The following is a 22,552-nucleotide window of genomic DNA, read 5'->3' as shown; positions in this document are numbered from 1 at the left end:
GAAGAGCAGAGCCAGAGCCGCCATTCGCTACTCAGCTTATTGCAAAGGCATCACTCACCACACCCTATGGGGCCTGATCCAGGTGCAGCAGCAGGGGTTAACACAGCCAACACCTGCCCCTTGACCAAAGGGGCTCCATGCTCTGGATTTAAGTGGCAGGCCCACACCATCAACTTTATGGGCCATGGGACAAGGCTCTGTGGGCTACAAGTCTGACACCATTGACCTTGTATAGATGTTTAAAAATGTCAGTCATTTGCTAATAAAGGAATAAAACCATGTAGTACATTTATTATGCTTTTAAACATTTTTTTTAAGCAGAACACTAGTATTCTATATTTATCTGTGAACAGCAAGTAGCAAGCACTCTGCTTGTATTTTGGGACATGAACAAGATTAAACAAATTGATCAATTTAACCCCCTAAAGCTGTAAAGGGTTGGGTTTTTTTGTTTTTGTAGCACAGTCCAACTCACAGCCCATATGGGGTTAACATGAGGGCCAGATGCTCCTAATTTTGTAACAGTTATATGTAGCACCCACATTCTGTACTTCCATTTTATTTGGTTTGTGCATTTGAGAATGCTGCAAGTATGGTTATTTTCAGTATTTCTCTGGTATAACTACTTACCCCTCTTATTTTTGTAGGTCTTTTATGCAATTTAGAAAATAACTAAAATTTCAAATCAACAAGAGTACTTTAAAATACACAAGCCACACGATGTACATCACAATCGCATTCTTCCACGTGCCATTTACGGACAAAGAATCAAACTATAATCACACTAAATACAGTATATTATTAGTTCTAATGCAGATCAGTCTGGTGAATGCAAAATTTTATCCACAAACAAAATGTTAATGTAGAAGAATATTCTTAAAATAGAGGACTAAATGCAAGATCTGGATTCAGCTCCCATCTCTAACAATGACATGCTATCCAGCACTGTGTCATTGCTAAGTAATGAGTACTGCTACTTACTTTATTCATATTGGGCAATCAGATGTCTAGACTTTGAAATTTCTGCTTAAGACACCCCACCTTGTCCCTCTCCCTCTATATATAGATATATATTCTATGTGTTTTTATAGCAGAAGATATGACCATTTCAACAAATTTTATTTAAGCAAGTTGCATAGGAAAAAAGTTACACTTTTCATTTAATTTTTATGAGAAATCATAAAATACTTGAAGTACGGGAGGTAAAATTGGTTTATATAAATTAAAAGGCATTTTCAGCATGTGTCCTGCTGAATAATGAACTACAACATCAGATGCTTCCAGTACTGAAGCATAAAGACAGCAGTCAGCAGACCACAGGCATTATCATGTTCTTTACTTACTGCAACCCAACAATCATTGGATAACAAGATGCAGCAAAACACCAATTTCACCTCAGGCTGACAAATTACATTTCGTTTTCTTCTAATTCCCTACAAATTTCAGGTTAACTGTTGTATCACAGGTCTTAAAAATGCTAAGAGGAGTGACAAAGACTGAAATTGTGTTATTTACAAAGTAGCACTACAAATTTGGTGAAACAGCCAGATTTAACTGCCAACTGACTCCACCAGAGATGGGTCGGGGAGATAGTGCTTCTGATTTGAAGCAGTTTTAGGTTACTGATACATGCCAATTCAGGGCTGTTCTTAAAATATTTAATTCCAATTGCCTCATTAATTCTTGGCCACATCTTATAAATAAAAACAGTCTCTTTTCAGTTTTAGATTGTAAAACTTGACCTTCTCCATTCAGCCAGCAAAATCAGAGAAAAATTGTATTCCAAGTTCTGGCTTATCTCTAGTCTAACCTGCAGACCACTGTTGGCACATGATAGTTTTTTTAATGGACTAAAAGTAATATCAAAAGATGGCAGCCTATAGATTAAAAGCCTCATTTACCAAATTGACCAGCTAATGGAGAATTATTTTACTTGGGTCTGCTGTGTCTAATTCAGAATCTGTGCAGTGTCTTAACTAGAGTTATTTGTACAGACAATATTCTTAGCTTCATGCCCTTTCATTTGTTCAGTATATTACATCCATCTGAGACATGTATTATTTGCATGCATGCTTGTGTGCACACCCCCCCCTTATTCAAGTTTGTGATGTTTTAGGCTGTGCCTGGGGCTGGCTCAGATCAGATACAGATGAGAGGTTCTGGAACATGTTAAGCTTTGCACACAACTCTACGCTTAAACACTATAATAAATTCACTAAGAAATGTTTCAAGTTACTTCTGTCTACACCATAAGAGAAACAGGCTTGGAAAAGTTTCAAAGAGGAATTATTTCAGACTGAGGAGATGCAGGCAGCTGCTGTGGGTACCCACCGCCTAGCTCAAACAGTTCAAAATCTAATGAAGTCATGGGTCTCCAGTCAGAGGGGCAAAAGATGTCTTTGGATAGGTAGGGCAGGTGACAGGAAGCATCCCCTCCCCAGCTCATCACTAGGACTCTGGCTCTCCAGCCTGATGTGATCCTGACTGGGGCTGAAGGTCTTAATGCTGGTAGCTCTCCACCATCAGGATGCCGACCTTCCAGACTTCATCCCTCCATCTCTTCGCTTCCCTCTCACTAAAACAGAGAAGTAAGCTAAACAACCCAGCACCGTGACAGTCACACCCCAAGTACTGGAGCAGCCAGGACCAGGGAGTGGGACCTGCTGAATGTCCCCCCCACTCCCTCTGCCCCATGGAAGCAAGAGGAGAAAAAGGATAGCACTGTGGGATTTTGGAGGACCTGAGTCTCCTGTCACCATATAAATATAACATGAACTGAAATGCTCAAAATAGTACTTCTTGAAATAAGATACTATATTAGAGTACTTCAGTTGCTTTTGAAATATTTGCACAGCTGGCCCCTTGAAATGTTTCAATTGTTACTTCTGATCACACCCCAGAGTGCACAGCTTTGGGGGCAAGGGTTTTTTGTTGTTTACTTAAAATGACGATTGCAGCTTCTTAGCAGTCCCCATGTGGTCCAAAGCACCACCATATTACCCACCAACACCAAGGCAGTTTACAAAAGATTTATGAAGAATCTGGTTCTTACTAGATAGAGAAACTTTTTAGAAGACTGGAATATTGCAAGATGTTTCTTATTTAATTGAAAAGAAGAATGACAGAAGCTAGACGTTTCTTTTTATTATAGGAAGAGACTTACTAGAAGGGGGAAAAACCCTCACAAATAAGTAAACTGACAAACACAAGGCTGTTCTGGAGGCTGGGGGGAAGAGAGCACTCATAATTATCTTTGTAAGACTACTGGAGTTTTATTTTATTTTTTTTTTGCACTTACTATTACAGATGTTCCCAGTTTGTGGGGGGGGCAGGGTCTGAGGCCCCTCAACCTCCCTGTTGTGGGGCCTCAGACCCTCCCCTTCCCCACAGCAGGTTTCAGGGGTCCACCCAGCCTGGCATGGAGAAGAGCCACCTCAGCTCCCTGGGGCTGTGGCAAGTCTTGACGAAGAGGCAGGGGCAGGGACAGGCCCACACCCGGCCCCACAGCCTCCATCTTGCAGACAGCGCTTTGAGTGGGCAGGCAGGGCTCCACACCACTGCTGCTCGGGTGAGTGGGGCCCCAAGGTGCACATCCTGCCACCAAGCAATGCCCACTGCACCTGGGACCATGAGGGCAGGGCTGGGGAGCTGGGGCAGTTGTTTTGGCACAAGTGCACCACAGAGTGTTTATAGTATGCCAGGGGTTCCCTCAGGAAGAAAAATGTTGAGAACCCCTGTATTACTGGATAACCTGGTGAATATCTAGGTCACCTGAAATCAAAAGACATTCACTGAAAGAAGTATTTTAAGAAAGTCCATTAAAGATTGTGTTCATTTTTAATGAAGCCTCCATGCCAACGTATTATTCAGTTCTTGCATCATTTATAAAGTCACCATGTAATCCTTCCCTAGTTTGTAACAAAAGCAACTTGGCACAACTTGGCACCACCAAAGCCACACCTCCCTCAGCCTGCCTGCACAAGTACGTGGTCCACCTTCTTCAAGATTGCATCTTTGTGTCTCAGATTAGTAGAGACAATGTTCCCCAAGGTGGTTCAGTTAGGGAGAAGCTTTCTTCCTTCAAAAATCTGGATTTGGCAAATGTTGTATCAGCATCCACCTACAATAAAGAGTAGGTGTTCCCATTCCTCCCCACTCCCACCCCCACAACAAGGTTCTTTCTATTGGATGTACTCCAAAATGCATTTTTAAGTAACTTTATCAGAATAAGCTGGAGTAAGGATGAATGTGGTTATATTACTTGGTTTACTGATAATAAATGCAGGCAGTTCCAGTCCTGCACAGGGCAGTGACTTCAATGGACAAAGTAAATGCATTTCACGTCATATCTAAGTGATTACAGGAATAGGGACCAAGATATATAGAAAAATTATTTCTTCTTAAATCAGCTGATATCAGTTGTGGTATGAAAGGTAGCTGAATGCTGTAACCAGAATAGATTTCTTCACCAACTCTCTCTATGGAAGATGTGAATAACAGCATACAAGAGTACCATATTAGTCAAAGATTTCCTATAATTTTACCTCTGAAGTTCATTCACCAGTGCAACAGCCCAACTGCTTCTATGATATACATGCAAAAGAATTCAACATTCAACTTAAGAAGTTTCAATTTGTTTCTTTAAAAAAGGAAAAACATGCAGGTCTCTCTTAAGAAAAATCGGTTATTGCAAGTTTGTCAGTCCCAAAATTCCTTTTAGAGATATTCTGAAATTAAGTTTAACTCGTAGATAAGCACATGACAACAGAATTCCTGTGGAATCAACCAGGCACATCCTACCTTCTCCCCTCCTTACAACTAAACAGAAAGGATCTGGTTACATTTTAAGATGTTACGGATCATTATTCAGCATGATTTTGTAGTCTATTTGTTCATTAAAGGCTTCAGTAGTGTGAAAGAGCAGGTCACAACATGGAAGCTGTGGCGCTAGTCTACAAAGGACAAGTGAGTAAAATTTCTATTAAGTTTTCTCTAGGGCCCTCCCCCAAAAGAAGTTTTGTGATAGAACCTATAAACTGGAGGGCTTTTACAGGAGACAGTAGATCCATCTCAAATACTGAAGATACTTTATGGCAGTGCCCTCCTCTTATGAGAGCATGAAAGACTCACCCAGAACGTGAGATACTTCAATATCATCCTTTGTTTAAGGCAGTGGTTCTCAAACGTTCTGGACTCAAGAAACCCCTCAATAGACTCAAGACACCCCTTGGAAAATACCAAACCTGTTTTCACTCCATTTTTTACTACAGAAAAATACAGCAATTCTGCTGCTGCAAAACTCAGAAATCCTAAAACAGGTCAGAATGTTTGACAATTCCTATTTGAAATCTCTGGCTTTATCTTGTGAATTGTATTTGCACACCTAGTGTAGCATCCCAAAGCACCCCTGAAAGGATGTCCAGGCATCCTGGCTGAGAAATACTAGCCTACAGGTAGGCTTGGCAAAATTCATTTTTTTAAAACTATTGATGCATAATATCGATGTTCATTTTAAAGCATTTATTTAAATGTATTGATTTAAATTTTCAAATTACATGAAGTTAGGGGCATGGGGGCCAGACAATTTATTAAATGACAATTACAAGCAACCTCTGCTTAGTGCTCTTAATTGGTTCCTGAAAAAAGAACATTAAGCGAAACCAGCAATAAGCAAAACCAAAAGTATTTGACAACCGAAGATGGCAACTGCAATTGTTTTTAGTGACCCAAGACAAGGACTGCAAGAGTTATAACGAAACTCACTGAGCGCTAAGTGAGATCAGGTATCAATTTAAAATAAGCTTTGAAGTGAAATAGCGCCAAGCAAAACAGCGTTAAGCGGAGGTTGCCTGTATTATAGTGCCGTTTAACTTCCACCACAAACTTAAGTACTGTAGGACCGCTGCCACCCGATTGGCAAAGTTGTAGTCAGGCCCAGCTCTGCTCACTCATAGCTCCCCCATCCACTTTGTCACTTCCTCATTCTTTGTTCCTAGGGGCTTTTGGAAGTTGCCGTCCAAACTACAGTCAGCATGGTTCCGTAGGATTGCTTCCCCTGTCATCATACAGTTCATGAACCATCATTTTTCTTATGTCCCCCCTTTCTATAAATTTTTATTATTAATGATAGAAATGTTTTTTCATTGGTCAGTGAGTGCGAGGTGAAATCAACCTTTATTAACGTTTACCAATAAAAACTGAATCCTGCCAAGCCTACCTAAAGGGATTCAAACACTCATCTCGTATCTCCAGTTCTGGGTGCCACACTTCAACAAGGACATGGAAAAACTTGAGAGTCCAGAGAAAGGCTACCCTCATGATCAGAGGCAGACCATATGAGAAGAGGCTGAGGGACTCGGGCCTCTTCAGCCTCAAAAAGAGAAGGGTAAAAAGGGACTTGGTAGCAGCTTACCACTACATAAGGAGAATACATGAAGAGCTTGGTGAGCAACTGTTCACCAGGCCACCCTTGGGGAAAAACAAGAGTAATGGTCACAAACTCCTGGAAGACTGCTTCAGGCTCAACTCTAGAAAAAACTTCTTCACAGTCAAGGTGTCCAGACTGTGAAATAAACTCCACCCAGAGGTGGTACAATCACCCACCCTAGAAATCTTCAAGAGAAGACTGGATGGACACCTTGCTGGGGTCACCTGACCACAGCTGTCTTTCTTGCCTAGTACAGGGGGGCTGGACCTGATGATCTTGCAAGGTCCCTTCCAGCTTCTAGCAATCTATGAATCTCCTAGAACAGTACCCTAACCATCCGCCTACAGGACAGTCTGTATTAAACTATTCTCAACTCCTCTTAAACTGGGCCACTGTGCAGAAATCTGTTCATGACTCACTGGGTTCCAAGAGCAAAGGCACAAAGAAGAAGCATGACTCAGTGGCCCAAAAGGTAAGCACATTCAATGGGGTCCCTGTAAGGAACTACAAGTGACCCAAGAAAACTCGAACCCAAGGTCTCTATGCAGCATGCTGTTTTGGATTCTATTCTGATGTGCCAGCTCTTCGTGCTGAAGCACCCTACACCAAGCTTTGGGTACTACAAGTTAGATGCCACAACACCAAGTCAGTTCTCCACTGACTGTGACGAAAGGGGTCTGCTCTGGCACTAAGCAACTAGCTCTAGTTTGATCCAAATTGCTGAGAAGGGCTGAAGTAGAAAATTCCAGATTGAGAGTTTTGCACTGAAAATGCATTGGGGTACGTGGCATAGCTCGTAAGGCCATATCAGTTTAGAAAATTAACAAGAGGCTTGCTTCAGACAAAGAAATAAAGCCTGCCGTAAACTCCTGAACTGAATTGGTACATTTCAGCTGGAAGTAAGCATTCTTCCATCTCTGCTGAAGAATTTGGGCACGGGGGCGGGGGAGAGGGGACCCAAGGGAGAGAACGTGTCCAACCCCTCCCCACTCCACCCTAATGCACCCCAAGCTTGTAAAGTTGTTACCGGTTCTTACAGGATCTTAAAAGTAGTCTTTAAAATAGTTCATTTCATCCTCCGCTTCATTGCACTAAGTGTATGGCCTACAGCTCACATGTTATGATCATAAGCTACTGCTTTGATTCGCCAACATTTTTAAAACCCCACATCAGCCGAGAATGGTATAGATGATTATAACCATTAAAAACTTGAAACAATAACACTATATGGCTTGAGATAAGTAAGCATGTACCATAAAAGTAAATGAATTCTAATTTGTGCGTTTGAAGAGAAATGGGCAAAAAACATCCACACTCTTGCATGCTACTTTTAAGTTACTTTGTTTACCAGGAAGATAATATTTAACAACAGGTATTAATCTTAATTCAATTAAAAGCTAAAGACAGTAAAACAGTGATTCAAACTGAGAAAAAGCAAGTCTATTTTACCAATGCAACACTTACTTTTTATCATCTACAATGCATTTTCCAAGACAAGAGACGCACTGTTATGCAAGAGAAAAAAAAAGCCCATTGAAATACACATCAAATGACAATTTCTCTTTATTCAGCAGTGTTGCAAGCATTTGGAATCAATAGTTTTACAAGTTCTAGATACTACCAAATACTTCAACAAGAAAGCAATCGCTGCTTGTAGAGAGGTGCCAGCCAGCTCATAATTCTTACATAGTTCTACTTTGTCTATTAAAGTTAGTTCTACTCAGACAACCCCCATGTAGCTTCATTAGCTCAGCCAGCAGAACAGGTCAACTCTAAAAATGTTACCATGATTAAAAGCTGTAAAAAGAATTGGGAAAAAAAAACAGTTCTAGAAGGTACTCAAATATGTAAAGATGCCATACTTGAGTCCCCAACCATAAGCTAGAAAGCAAGAAACATGCTCCAGTTAAGTTCATAGACCTAGGGACTGAGAAAAAAAAGCCTACGCACTTCTCTAGTTTCAGCATAAACAATGCTCATTACGAGGAACAGGCCACTGAGCTCTTAACACCTCACCTTGTACTAGAGGAGCCTTACATCTCCAGCAGCACCCCTGAAATTGGCCCTCATTAGTTTTACCAATTACACAACTAGAAGGAGTAGAATTGGGTCAAAGTAGACAGCAGGGCATAAACACGTTATGCACTTAACAGAACTGCATAAAAACCGCTGGTCTTCTACACAGTGGAAGCAATAGGTACCAAACTGTGATTCACATACTGTTATACGAGTACTTAATTTGGTTACTTATCTAGAAAGCAAGTAAGTGGGGTATAGGGTACATCAGCTGCATAGATCGACTTCACCAAACCTCTCACAATTTTAATGAAAAATAAACTTTTTGATTCTCTACATTCCTGAGAAGACAAACTAGATAGAGCACTAAAGAAACAGTCTCAAAGTGAAAGTAACTTGATACTAAAACAAATAAGTTTTAACTGTACTTGTCCTTACACCATTACTTGAATAGTCAAGATGTAAAATGTACATTGACTAAGCAGTACTAGTTTAATCCAGCAAGCTTAATTTACAGTAAGTTTGTTTTGTCACACTACACCCATACTGGTATTTTATAAAAGGAACATAGACATGCAGTACCTTTTTAAACTGGAAATTACATTTAGAAGAAAGTTACATTTAGAAAAATTAAAATGCAATTGAGAGATAGTAATGAGAGTACTCAATAGAGGCGCACTGATACATTGGTCCATACTGTATCAGCACCTATAAAAGGAAAATTTATATGGTTGGCAATCAGCGTTTTTTGGCTGATAAATACCGTGTGCATGCATGCAGCCACAGCATGCACGCGGCCAGTCCAGCTGCTGGTAAGTCTGTTGTAGGGGAATGGGCAGGAAGAGGGCAGATTGAGGGCCCTGCGGCGAGGGAATGAGTGGAGCAGGTACAGGCAATGCCCAGCCAGCGTAGGGTGTCGGATGGAGTTGTGAGCAGCTCATCCGAGAGGAGGCTCCTGCTGCTGCAAGCCAGGGGGGAGCATGTACCCCCCAGATCTCTGTGCTGGGCAAAGGTGGGTTGCTGCTGGCGCCAGGCTCTCCCCGGCAGGGAGGGGGTTGGCACAGGGCTGTGCTGGGGCATGAGGCAGCCGAACTGGGAGGGTTGCTACATGCCCCTGTAGCCCCACCTCCCAGCGCTGCCACTGCCTGCCCCAAGTACAGCCCCATCCCAGCCCCCCCTGCCAGGAAGAACCTGGTGCCACCCTGGCCCCAGCCCACAGCAGCCACCTACTCTTGCCCCATTCACAGATCTGGGGGGCACCCCCCATGGCTCCCCCATGGTTCACACAGAAGCAGGAGCTGCCCCCCAGATGAGCCACTTGCGACTCCATCCAGCACCCCACCATGACTGGGCAGCACCTATACCTGCCCCAGCCCCACTCCCTCCCTCACTGCAGAAGCCTCAATCTGTCCCCCACCCACACCCCTTCCCCTGCAATGGATTTACCAGCTGAATGCATCTCTCCAAGCTGCCAGCCTGTGTATCAGCAATCAGATCAGTATTGGCCAATATGGCTTGTTAATAAATCGGCTATCAGTATCAGCCCAAAAAAAAAAAATCTCTATCAGTGCACCCCTAGTACCCAAACCACCTGCGTTAGTAGCTGCCCAAATAAAGTAACCTTGCCATGTTAAGGCAATTAGTATCATAACAAGAAAAGGCAAAAATGCACCAAAAAGCAAACAGGTAACTGAAAGTCACGTGTCACATATACAGCTTGTTGGCTTTTTTATATTTCAGATCTCTAGTGAAATCTACTAATGTTAAACTTAAGTAAAACTAAGAACTGGCTCAAGTCAACTGTTTCCCCAACAAGTTAGTCTAGTTCCTTTCATAATATAAAATATGATTAAGAAAAAGGTTAACAGAAGTATTAACTGTACAGCTGTTATCCAATTTAAAGTACTGCAAGATGAGCAATGTCTAAAATACAGAAAGATTCTTTTTGGAACCTCCAATAAGATGCTGAGCTATATCTGGTATGGATTTAGTTTATCTTACTGACAAAGAAGAGGTACCAAAGTTAATTTAATTTTGGAGGGCAGGGAAATGTCATGAGAGACTTATTTAGGGATCAAATAGCTCTTCAAGTATGTGGAACTTTCCATTTAAAAACAAGTTTGGATGTGGATCAGAGTGAGTTCACAGGGAAAGGACAAAAAAGTTATTTGAGTCTCTCCCTCTCTTATCTATTTTCCCAGAGTTCTTGAATAAGTGTTTTGTATCCTACTGTAGCAAACAACTGAAGAACACAGATGGGATTAAGTTTTAAATTACTCTCTCCTTGGTAGTTTAACCCATGACACGTGTATCCCCACAATAATGGCATTCAAACGAATGTCTCCATTATTACCATTAAATAGCCAAGATGTAAAAATGTACATTTACTAAGCAGTACTAGTACAATCCAGCAAGCTTAATTCACAGTAAGTTGGTTGTCACTATACAGCCACACTGGTGTTTTAAAAGGATCGTAGGCATGCAGCACCTTTTTAAAGTAGAAGTTACATTTAGAAGAAAGAGGGCACAATTCCACTGACTTCAGAGTTGCATTTATTTGGAGTAAATGCAACCTATAGTTTTTAGAACCAGATACAAACAACATATACACAGGTATAAGCAATGTAAAAATCTTAAAAAAGACTGGACACAAAAGTAACCCTATGCAAGTATAGCATTACCCTGGGGGAAGGGTAAACAAACAAAACAAACAAACCAATGCAAAACCACATTAGCTGGTTCACAGTCATCCTGGGATAACCCATTTACATTGAGCAATCAGTTATTACATATTACCCACCAAAGCAGCAAAGGCACTGTACTAGTGCCTATTCCAGCAACTAGCCCACCCCAGGATAACTATCATCTGTCTGCTCAAGAGTTCAGTCTTATATACATCAATGTACAAAACCAAGTGTATATTATACCAGTGTGAATGGGTCACATGTCCACTCCAAGTTCTAGTCCTGGACATCTAACTTAACCCAGAAAAGCTACTCACTAGGGAAGCTGTTAAAAAAATTGCCTAAGATGAACCCCAGGGGCTGGAATGGGAAGGGAAGTAACAAGGTACCCAGAAGTGAGAGCAGAAGGATAAGCAAGAATCCCCCAACAGATTTCCTGTATCAAGAGGGAGGCTCCATTATTACTCCTTCTAATGCTTGTCTGAACTTCTTCCTAGGGGTGCACTTGTAGAGATTTTGTAGGCCAATACCAATAGCAGATTTTTAAGGAGGCATATCAGCCAATACAGATCTGATTTCCAATACAGCTTGGAGAGTTGGATGCAGTTGGTAAGGTCAGGCAGAAGGGGAGGAAAAGAGTGTTGGGGGGCAAATCAACACCCACCACGGTGAGGGAGGAAGTGGGGATGGGGTAAGTGCTGCCCAGCTAGGGCAGGTTGAGCGACCGAGCCACGGTTCGCCCGGGGGGGAGGGGGCTCCCACCTCTGCACACACCCCAGGAGGGCATGGGGGGCATGGAGGAGGGGTGTGCACCCCCCAGATCTGCACAGGGCAGGGCAGAGTAGGTTGCAGCTGCAAGCTGGGGTAGGAAGCCATGCCAGGCTCTTCCCAGTAGGAGGTGCTAGACCCCACTGCACTTGGGGTGGGTGGCAGCAGCGCTGGGAGGGGTGCACCATAGCAAAATTTGGGGTGGCTGCAGGCCCCCCCCCCCCCATAGGTTCCTCCCAGTAGCTGCCGCCTGCCCCAAGTGCAGCCCAGTCTAGCTCCCCCCAGCCCCCCCACCAGGAAGAGCCTGGCAGCACCTACTCCAGCCAGGTAGCACCTACCCCAGCCCCACTCCCTCCCTCACCACAGGGGGCATTAATCTGCCCCCGCAACGCTCCACAGCCCTTCCCTTTCCCTCTCCCCTTCCACCACCACAAACTTACCAGCTGCATGCAGCTCTCTATGCTGCCAGGCTGTGCTCCTTGATGCCTACATGCTGCGTTGCAACTGCACACGTGCATTTATCAGCCAAATTAAATTGGCCACATTAGGCTGATTTCTGATGCAGTCAATTTTCTTTGATCAGTGCCAATCCAATATCAGACTGATACATCGGTGCACCTCAACTTCTTCCATAATGCAGACAAAGCAAGGCACACTGAAAACAGGAAGAAAGTACTGCAGTCCTTTCCAAGCTGCATGCTTTCCAATTTAACCCCTTTTCCCCTTTGATTTAAAAATGCTACTGTTCCCAGTTAAGATTCAGAATAGTTTATACAATAAGAGAATAGAGTAACTTGTAAAACAGAAAAACCAAACAGCTTAAAAGGCAACTAGAGCATCAGCTTAAAAGAGAACTCCCCCTAAGCAATGTTCCAGTCTAGCTTCATTTGCTAAATGCCTGCCAAAATAGCAAGCTTTTACAGCACTTCCAAAAACAATCCCAGGCTCAGGCTCTGGCAGGCCTCAAGAGGGAGAGAGCTTCAGAGCTCAAAGGCAACTCCAGGGAATGACCTCCCACAGGTTTCTGTCAAACAGACTTGTTGCAGGAGGTTGCCCTCAGCTGACTTTATGATTTGAGATGGGGCATAAAGATCCATTAAGTACGCAGGTCCCTGACTACTCAGGGCATCGGCAATGCGTAGGGGTTGCACGCAGGTGTACGTGCACCCCCTGAGATTGGCCATGCCCCCACTAAGAGAAGCACCAGCAGCACTTCCAGGTTTGCCACTAGACAACCTGGCCACAGGCTGCTGCAGCAGGGGAAAGGGCGTGCCAGGCTCACAGCCAGCCCAACACAGCAGGCAAGCACGTAAAATATTTCTTTGGGTGGAGGGGAGAAGGAGGGTGGAAAGGGAGGGGGAGATTAAGACCTCCCACACTGCAGGAGGAAGTGGGTAGGGGCAGGGGCAAATCATTTGCCCAGCTGCCAAGCTGAGGCTGGCCCTACTTCAGCTCTGAGCCCCACCGGGCAGTGTGGGGCTGAGACCAGACTGGGGAGGCAACCAGGGCCAGCGAAGGGCTGGGGACAGTGGATACCGGTGCCCAGCAATGACCCCAGTGCAGAGGAAGGGGCAGCTCCACAGGTGCAGCGCACTCCGGCCCTGAGCTTGATCCCTACTCAATGCCAGCTTCAGCCTCGCTCCCCCCTGCCTCCATGGTCCTTTCCCCTCCCCCTGCAGATTTTCACGCTGAGGGGGGAAGAGGGGAGAGGGCCCACACGCGCATGCATGCATGCACGCACACACACACACACAAACAGATGCACGCTCAGCCCTCCCTCCCCAAAAATATTCTCTCTGCCTCCGGCCGCCCCAGCTGGCAATCACCCGCTGGTGCCCCCCCTACTATTAGGAGGCACCAGTTGCCCATGATTTAGGGCCTTTTCAGTCAAAACCAGCACCTTGAATTTTGACCAGAAAGCTGTTGGGAACCAGTGCAGACTCTGGAGTATTGGACCTGTGTTCCTAGTGACTCACCACTGTCAGAAGACAGGCTGTCACATACTGAACTTGCTGCAATTTCCTGACAGTCTTCAAAAGGCAGCCTGATGTAAAGCACATTGCAATAGTTTAGCTTTGAGGTTACAAAGACATAGATGATAGTAGCCAGATCTGAAACCAGAAAAAGGGCCACAAACTTCTCAACCAAACAGAGTTGGTGAAAGGCACTCCTGTTCCTATTCGCTGCAAGGTGCCTCAGAAGATTCAAAGCTGCCAATTGACAAGGGGAAACTGAACTCAATGATCAGTGCCCCATTTCTCCCCCCCCTCACCACTCTCACACCTTTGTCTTGTTTAGATTCATTTCAAATTTAACTGCTGTAGAAAGAAAGGCTCAGCAAAATCACATATTCCATGTGCCTAAAGCCACTTCCCACAGGTAGACAGTTGTAGGAGAAGAGAATACTCAATTAGTCCAACAAGCCTAAATCACCTTTTACAGCTTTACCACCTCAAACTCCGTGCAAGTCGTTAACATTTATTAGACCCATTAACCAATTATAGCTTGGAACCCAATTTGGGGTTGGCAGCGTGGGTCCTTTCCCACTAATAAACACCTTAATGCATGATATTGTCCACATCCACTGACAAAATTTACGAGTGGGGGCATGGAAGTCTTTGCAAGAAAAATTAGGAATTTATATGGCCTTTGATTATGTACTGCCTGGGCACCCCAAAATTTATCACCAATTCATTTTCACAACACCACTTAAGTAGGGAAGTGTTACCATTTTTAGTAATAGGAAACTGAACTACAGACAAGCCAAGTGACTTACTCCCAGGTCACACTGCAGAACTAGGTTTTAGTTCCCTGACCACTAGATCAGCTCCCTTTTCCTCTACTGCACAGGAGCCTCTTAAAACTCAAGGTAAGGCTTGATAAGCCTTTTCTGGTTTGTGAAAGAGTGACAAGTCAAGAGTTAGATCTTGTAGAAATAATTGAGGATAGACAGTTCACTGCTTGGGGACCCAGAGAAGCAACGAGGAAGGGATTCATTGCTTCCCATAGGGCCAAGTTGGGCAGCAGCCATGGCAAGTTCTACCTCTAGCTGTGCTGATCTCTAAGCTCTGTTGTAGAAATTTCTTCCAGTCCCTGAAGAGATCTTGGCCATTAACAAAACACATGAAGGGAATCACACTCTTAAACCAAATGCCTCAGATAGGTAATTTCTGCTCCAAGCAGTAGCATGGCCTGTAACTATCATCCCTGAGCTGGTTACTGAGTTAAGTCAATTTTGTTTCACCCTCACCAGTCCTTGACAATTAATTTAGGCTTATTGTGATACGCAAACTTAATAAGATTATTTGCATAATGTCCAAGCAGACCAAGCCTTGGCAGCTATGCTTCAGGCCTGAATATTTTTCTGTCAGCCTTGGAAGAGAGTGAGCAAAGGGGACAGAATTTGTTTCACACAAAATAATTGTCACTTTCACCGATTTTCTTTCACCAGACTAGATCTTGGATATATCCACTATGTACCACTTTAATGGGATAAAATTCTATAGTCTGTTGTTAAAAATAAGCCTTTATTCTAGTGAAAAAGAAAACAAAATGTAAATATCTTAAATTTGTTTCTGCTCAATATGCTTTGGGTTTTTGACAAAAGATTAAATTGAAGCCAATTTATTTGCATTTTAAATACCACATTCCTTACACTATTTTCAGCATCACTAACAGTGACAACAGCAGTTACATGCTATACTTGCAGAGTCCCTCCCCCCACACACCTTAAAAGTAAATAAAAGCTTTGCCAATTAACTCTTTCAAAATGTTCTATCAATTAACAACATATTGATGTCCCCGTTTCAAGAGCTGCCTTATCTTGAAGTTTAGAGAAAAGTTGTCTGGTTGAAAGTTAATATTGAATTACCTTTTAATTTACATTTTCTCCTCCCCAATAGTCTTCAATACATACCAGGAATAACAGGAAAAAAATCCTTCTGCAATTCAGGACACGAAATCACCTTGCCATTTAATAAGCTGCTTAGTTATTGGTTACCTACAGCCTCCCTCTCCCCCACACACACAACTGCTATCAGAAGAATTTTGTGCCCACCTAACAAGAATGAAAGCCAGGCCAATGCATCTGCAGGGCATCCTGTCTTCAGAGGATGCAACACATTTTTTGTGCTGTAGTTGCTTGTTAATGGAGATAGTTTACAAAACCTTCAGTGATACATAAACAAGTTAGATAGCAAATTTTCAAGTTGCCTACTCACTGGGCTCCAATATGAAGTGTGCAGGATCAGGGCCTTTCACAATTAAAAAATCCCACCCTTAGGAGACTTAATTTATGCTTTCTTTTCACACTATTAGAATCTAGTATGTAGCATTCAAGTGTGGTCCATTTAGAATCAAGCTAAATACTTCCTTCTATATACAGCTGCAACTTTCAGATATCTTCCTCTCTCCTCATTCATTGCAAGAGACTACTGTTACCAAGTGGCAGTCTGGGAACTTAACTGTAAAGACAGAAACTAGGTTTAGAAACAAAAATTTAACAAACACAAGTAGGCCCGGAGTTAATGTTTTTAAAAGACTTTTATCCAGCCTAATTTAAAATTCTTAAACCTAAACCTCATCTTGTAACTGTAGAACATTAATACCACAATATTAAAATCAATTAACTGTCAGCTAATCTGGAATAAATTTATATAAGAAACTTATGAAAGACCAAGAAATATCCATAAATTAAATAAAACAACATTACTTGTTCTCACAATGTCACAACTACCATTTTCAGTTCTTCATTTTAGATTAATGTTCTTTAAAAAGTCATGGCGATACAGATCCCAGATCTGTAGAGTGACCATGTCCATATATACTACTTTGGCTGGGACAGTCCCAGATTCCATAGACCAGTCCCATCTAGTTGGTCAAAAGTCCCAGGCCAGAGTCCAGTGAGGAGAAAAAGCAGCATAGTGCACCAGGAAGGCAGGAGGGCAGGTACCACTGCTGCTGTGCAGAAGCAAGGTGGGAGAATGTGCAGTCACCCTATCTAGGTTGCCAAATCTAAGATCCCTACATTCCTTGCTTCCACACAGCAGCAGTAGCGCCTACCTGCCTGTCTGGATGGCACACTATGCTGCTCTGCCTCCGTGCCAGACTCCAACCCAGTACTTGTGGCCAACCAGCCAGAACTAGCCTACAGAATCCAGGACTGCCCTGGCCAAACTGGGATGTAAGCAAGCACAACAGAAAGTTGCCATTGTAGGATGACACTGTTCTATAAAACAGTACCCAGCATGGGATCAACACTATACTTAAGGCCATTCTACACATGCAGATAAAGGTACAATAGATTCTAATGTGCAAGCCATACAATTGCATCACCCGCTGTGCCACAAATGCATGACAAGAAGCAAGATTGTGGGATCAGACATTCAATCCCATAGTATGTCATTGCCAGTGCAAGGGAAGCCCAATCCTAGGCTCCCTCTCCACTGGCAAAAAGCAAGCTCCAGCAGCCAGGAGCCCCCTCAGCTGCAAGTTACCCAATGCTCCCCACAAGGCTAGGAGGTGCAGCTGTTGTAGTCTCCCAGCCCCTGGAATGTGTGAAATCCCCAGGACAGAGATTGCAGAAACCATGATCTCCCAGTACTGGGAGTTTCACACACCTGGGGCCCAGAGTTGGCAGCTGATGGGGCTGAGACATCCATCAGTTGCAGGCTCCTAGCCATAGTTGGGCATGGTTCCCAGCCACAGGGGAGCCCCTGCTACCTGCGCAAATTAAAGCTCAATAGCAACCAGCTCTAAAGTTAGTATACATTTTTTATGTCCAACTTTATAGCTGGTTGGAGCTTTTTATGATGTGACAGGCGCTTTGCAGTGTAGCTGGTCTCAAGGTAATTGTGCAATTAATCAGTTAATTGTGTGATGGCTATAACATGTAGAGGGGGCTCAGACACAGATCTCTCTGTCAGGTTGCAAGTGCAATCTTAAGTAAGCAATGGAATTTGGAATTAAGATTTGGAATAGGGAGGAATTGAGGAAGGAGTGTTGGAGGGGAGGAGTTAAATTCCAAAGCTCCTTCAGGTAAAATTTAGGAGCCATCAATGTACAGCCAGAGTCCTAGTGAGAAGATTTGTTTCAGTGAACATTAAGAATATGTCATGCATTGTTGTCAGGATATTTGGTCTTCATGCACTCCAGACACACTCATGGTAAACAAACATAATTAAGTAGAAAAAAAAAGATCACACATAGCCACCTTTGATATTGGACAACCACTGTAAAAAGGGGGTGCTTTAATAATGTTCATAAGCACCCCTCTTCTGGATCTTTTCAGGCAAAGAATATTCTCTATCTCTAATATGTTTGCATCGGAGGAGCTACAGACAAGAACCTCCAGCTATCAAGGTTCATAATTAGAATCAAACAGGAACTGAAAAGTAGGAGTGAGGCATTATTTTTTATGTAGTTTTGTACTTACGACTCCCCCTGGATTTCTCTACAGGTCCCGAAAGGGGAATTAGATGAAAATTTGAAGAGTCTGAAAGCCTGTGTCTACCTAGCAAAAATGTTTACTGTACCACTGTTTGGTAAGCAAAACCCAGCTTCCTGATTCAACGAACAGAGACTCTAGTTAGGATGCACACTACTTTGCAACCGCTATTCTCCTTTCAGAAGTCAAAAAAAAACTATTTTCTAGTTTGGATTTTATTAAAAATTTTCATATTTTAGCTCGACCAAACCAAAACCTAGCTCCAGCTAAGCTTTTAATCTGAAACCTAAAATATAATCAGATTCCAACTTTAACCACTCTCCTATGAAAGAAAATCCTTCAAGACAGAAGAATTACATTTTTGGTAGGTTAGGGAAAAATCAATTTCCTTTCCCCAGATTCCTCAGTCAGACTATATTTGGTGAACTTAAATACAATATACACAAAGCCTTTGTCCCGAGCAGGGCTGTCCCCAAGTGGCTGAGGTTAATGTGCAGCTCCCAGAATCCTACCTGGAAACTATTCCCCCACGGTTCTGGCTGTTGCTGCATCCAGGTTCTGTAGATTCCCCCCTTCCCTCCTCACCTTCTGATCACTGGTCCTACATCTGTGATATGGTACAGCAAAGGAGCTAAGGTGGGGGCATCTACATACAAAACTCAGGGGGAGGGAAGAGTCAAATATAAAGAGTCCTATTTGTTATAATATATCTTTCAAAAGGCAGAAGTTTCTCCTACTCTGTATTATATTCAATAAGCCTTCACTGAAAGCTAATCAAATTACATGCAGCAAAAGGTATTCCATTGCCTTTCATTCTCTGGGTCTCATATATACTTGTGATACGATCATACTTTAATAAAAAGCCTCCCACAATTTATTTAGTTTTGTTGACTGCATTCACTGTAGCTAGGATTGAATGAGAGCAACTGTTCAGCATGGAAAACTTCAATTACTCTTTGGGAAAATGAAAAAAAAGATAAGTACATAGGTGTATGTGTCCCCTAAAAGGCTAGATAGGAAGGCAACATTTAAATGCAGCTATATAACAAGGCCTTCTGATTGCTTTCTGTGGTATAAAACTATCAAGGAAGCCATCTTACAGTTTCAACAGTAGGGTATTTGTGGTTTCTTACCAGGGATTTTTTTTCCCCTTTGTTTTTGCTTTTTTAACTTAGCTGAATTGAATGTTCTTACTCAGTAACACCTACAACTAGGTAGAGTAATTGACATGTACATGTAGAAATGTACAAAAACAATTAGATGCGTCAGCTTCAGACCTCGATTACACTCCCATGCTTCTACAATAAGAACTCTGAATTAGATTGTATGAGCATAATACAAATCAAATTCCACTGAACAATACAAAGTCCACTTGCCTATGTGGCTGGCTATTTGTTTCTTTCAAAACGTGCTGAGAACGTAGGTCTGACATTGTAATAAGAAAACCCTGCGGTTGTCACTCAGCTACACTTTATTCACAAGACAGAAATGTTGGCTTTCACCAGAAAACCGAAACAGAAAACTGAAAAAGTAACTAAGTACAACCTCATGTTATCTGGCTTTCAACACTGCCTTAAAATCTGCACAACTAATTGACATTGACAGGAGTGGCAGACACAAGTAATCTGATAAATTCTAACTGTCTTCCTTGTACTTGTCTGGTCAAAAATACTAGACTTTCCCCTCAAAAGTTAGAGGAGCTCTACGGAACTCTGTGAGAAATGGAGAAATAAACGTTTGGTGGGAATACCAGATTTGAAACTAGAGCTATATAAAGAAAGTTAATGAGAAAATAATGATTACAGATAGTCCTTTCACAAGGAGACATTTTGAACTGTAGTTGAAAGGTTTTTAACCCTTTGACGCTTTCACAGAAAACTGCATCATCACTTCCTAGACAAATGAAGCAGGAGGGAAAGGAAGTAGCATCAATGAATGTTATAGTATAGATTTCTGCACCCAGTTATACACGTTTCTGGAGAGCTTGAATTGGAATTTGTAAGTTACCTTTCCATTCCCTGACACAACCTTTTCAAGTCAGGATGTTCAATCCATTAAAGACACCCCCAAAAAACCAAAATCAATTAGTAGTACAACTGTAGAAATAATTTTCCTGTCAAAATTCTCTCATCTGTGACCATTATGTTATGACAGAACTTGCACAACACATTCAAGTCAAGTTTGCTTAATAACTTTCGTTTTTCATAATATCCCAACAGTAATTTACAGAAAAATCTCTTCCAATTTTGCAGATACACCTGCATTTCTCATACAGCAACATGCACAGTCCTAGACTCTTCTCTCACCCAATTCTTTTTCTACCTAGCCTTCATGTTACAGCACACCACAGTCCTCACTCAAAAGGCCTCTTACCTGCCCAGCCGGTATTGCTGGGCTCTTTATTTCATCAATTCCTATTAGACAAAGAAACATTCATGTGAAGACTGAGAAACATTTCCTGCATGTTTTTTTAAATCATTCTGGGATTACAATGAATTGCAACTATACCATACAATCAAATCATCTGGGAGAACAACTAGGCTGTGCATCTGCTCATGTGGCTGTCACATGAGAATAAAGTTGTTTCTCAGTGTAAAACACACATGGATATTCAGAATCAATGTTTCCATTCATTGTTCACCAGCTGTGCTTGGATACCACTGCAACCCACAACACCTAGCTCCTGGGAATTTTGGCTGCCCAGTGAATACAGGATTTGTACCAGGGCTCATAACTTAAGATACAGTTGTGAACCCCCAGCTAATTCTATGAAACAACAGAGATGAAGCGAGTCTAGAAAAACTGATCAAAAGGGAAGGGAGGAAAAGAAAAAAAAAAAGCATAAGAGCATAGGTCTCATGAAAGTGTGCATTAAGAACCTAGGTGAACTTATGAAAGATGCCAAAACTTCACCAAAAAGACCCACGTTTATAAACCCATGCTGGAGAAGGCGCATCAATACCATGCCTGAGAAAAGAAATTGTTGCAAGAACTTCGTTTTCACATCCAGAAACTTACTACAGGAAAACAAAAAGGAAGCCCAGGTTGAATTCTATAATCTGGGACTTCTCTCGTATACCAGCTACAGTACTTACAGAGGTATGGGAACACATTAGGCTTTACTTGATCACAAGGCTTTAGTTTCACTTGCTGAAACCACCAAACTCTGGACTTAACCAAAACACTTAATCTCCAGGAAAAGAAATGAAGTCACATCCCATTAAAAAAAATACGCTCTGATGTTCACCTCTGAGTGTTTGACAGCTTAAGAACCCTTTCAGAGCAGAGGCTTTCCAGTGGGGAGTTGAGAGGAAGAAGATAGAAATGACAGCAGGGCTTCATTACTAGAAAGGTGTCCTGTTTGTAGCACAGCAATCCTCTCTTCTTCACCAGGAGTTTAAGCCCCCTAATGTATTTATTTTAAGTGTACACCTGCTAGCTAGATGGCTTCTGACCCAAGATACAGATAGATGGGAGAAGCCTCAGCTTGGAGGAACTCAACACACCTGCCCTCCAATCCGTGCCATCACCCCCATGCTTTCTTCCTCAGGCAGCACTGCCCAGCCCTCTTCAGCTAACAGCCCAGGCTGCCTATGCCACAGAGAGCAGCTTGGGCACTCAGGCCCAACCCCCACAGGCCAGGAGGAGTGCACAGACTGTGGCAGTGTGGGAGCCCGCAAGGATGCGGTGCTACCCTCAGACAGGGAAGAATCAGCAATGAGGAGAGCAGGATTCCTGGATGGGACGCAGGCACTTTGGCTGCCAGGCCCCGGAGCCCGTGCTTACCTGGAGCTCGCACCAGGCGACTTCTACCCAGGTCTCGGTGTCCAGGCCCTTGTAGACCGTTTTGAAGGAGCCGCGCCCCAGCTCGATGTCAAACTTGAGGAACCTGCCATCGGGCGAGGTGGCCACAGCCTTCATGTCGGCCTCCTCCTCCACCTCCTCCTCCCGCCGAGCCCGGCTCTGCTCCCGCGCCGGCTCCGCCACCTCCCTCCGCGGCTCCCGCTGGCCCTCGGCGGCGGGGGGCGGCCCCTGCGGCTCCCCGGCCGGCTCGGGAGCGCCCTCGGGGTCCGGCTTGGCGATGATCCGCCGGGTCTTGGAGAGCAGCAGCAGCGGGTGCTGCCGCTCGGGCGGCTCGAAGGGGGGCGGCTCCTCCTGGTCCGAGTCCACCACGCTCCGTCGCAAGAAGCGGGGCGCCGCGCGGGGGTCCCG

The 22,552-nt window shown here is 43.3% G+C and overlaps 1 protein-coding gene across 1 annotated transcript in view; it reads right to left on the bottom strand.

Moving 5' to 3' along the window:
- Window positions 1–22,552, bottom strand: part of WNK2 (WNK lysine deficient protein kinase 2) — a gene marked incomplete at its 5' end in the record, with an annotated part of 206,484 nt that extends 183,932 nt beyond the window's left edge. Inside the window, one exon of the mRNA XM_019537018.1 lies at window positions 22,127–22,552. Within this exon, the coding sequence (XP_019392563.1) occupies window positions 22,127–22,552 (426 nt within the window). The remainder of the gene's footprint in view (window positions 1–22,126) is intronic.

Source organism: Crocodylus porosus, unplaced genomic scaffold (genome assembly GCF_001723895.1).
Source record: "Crocodylus porosus isolate Cpor-Errol unplaced genomic scaffold, CroPor_comp1, whole genome shotgun sequence".
NCBI classification, from domain to species: Eukaryota; Metazoa; Chordata; order Crocodylia; family Crocodylidae; genus Crocodylus; species Crocodylus porosus.
Note: the sequence above shows the minus strand (reverse complement) of the source record. Positions and strands in the feature narration are given on the sequence as shown.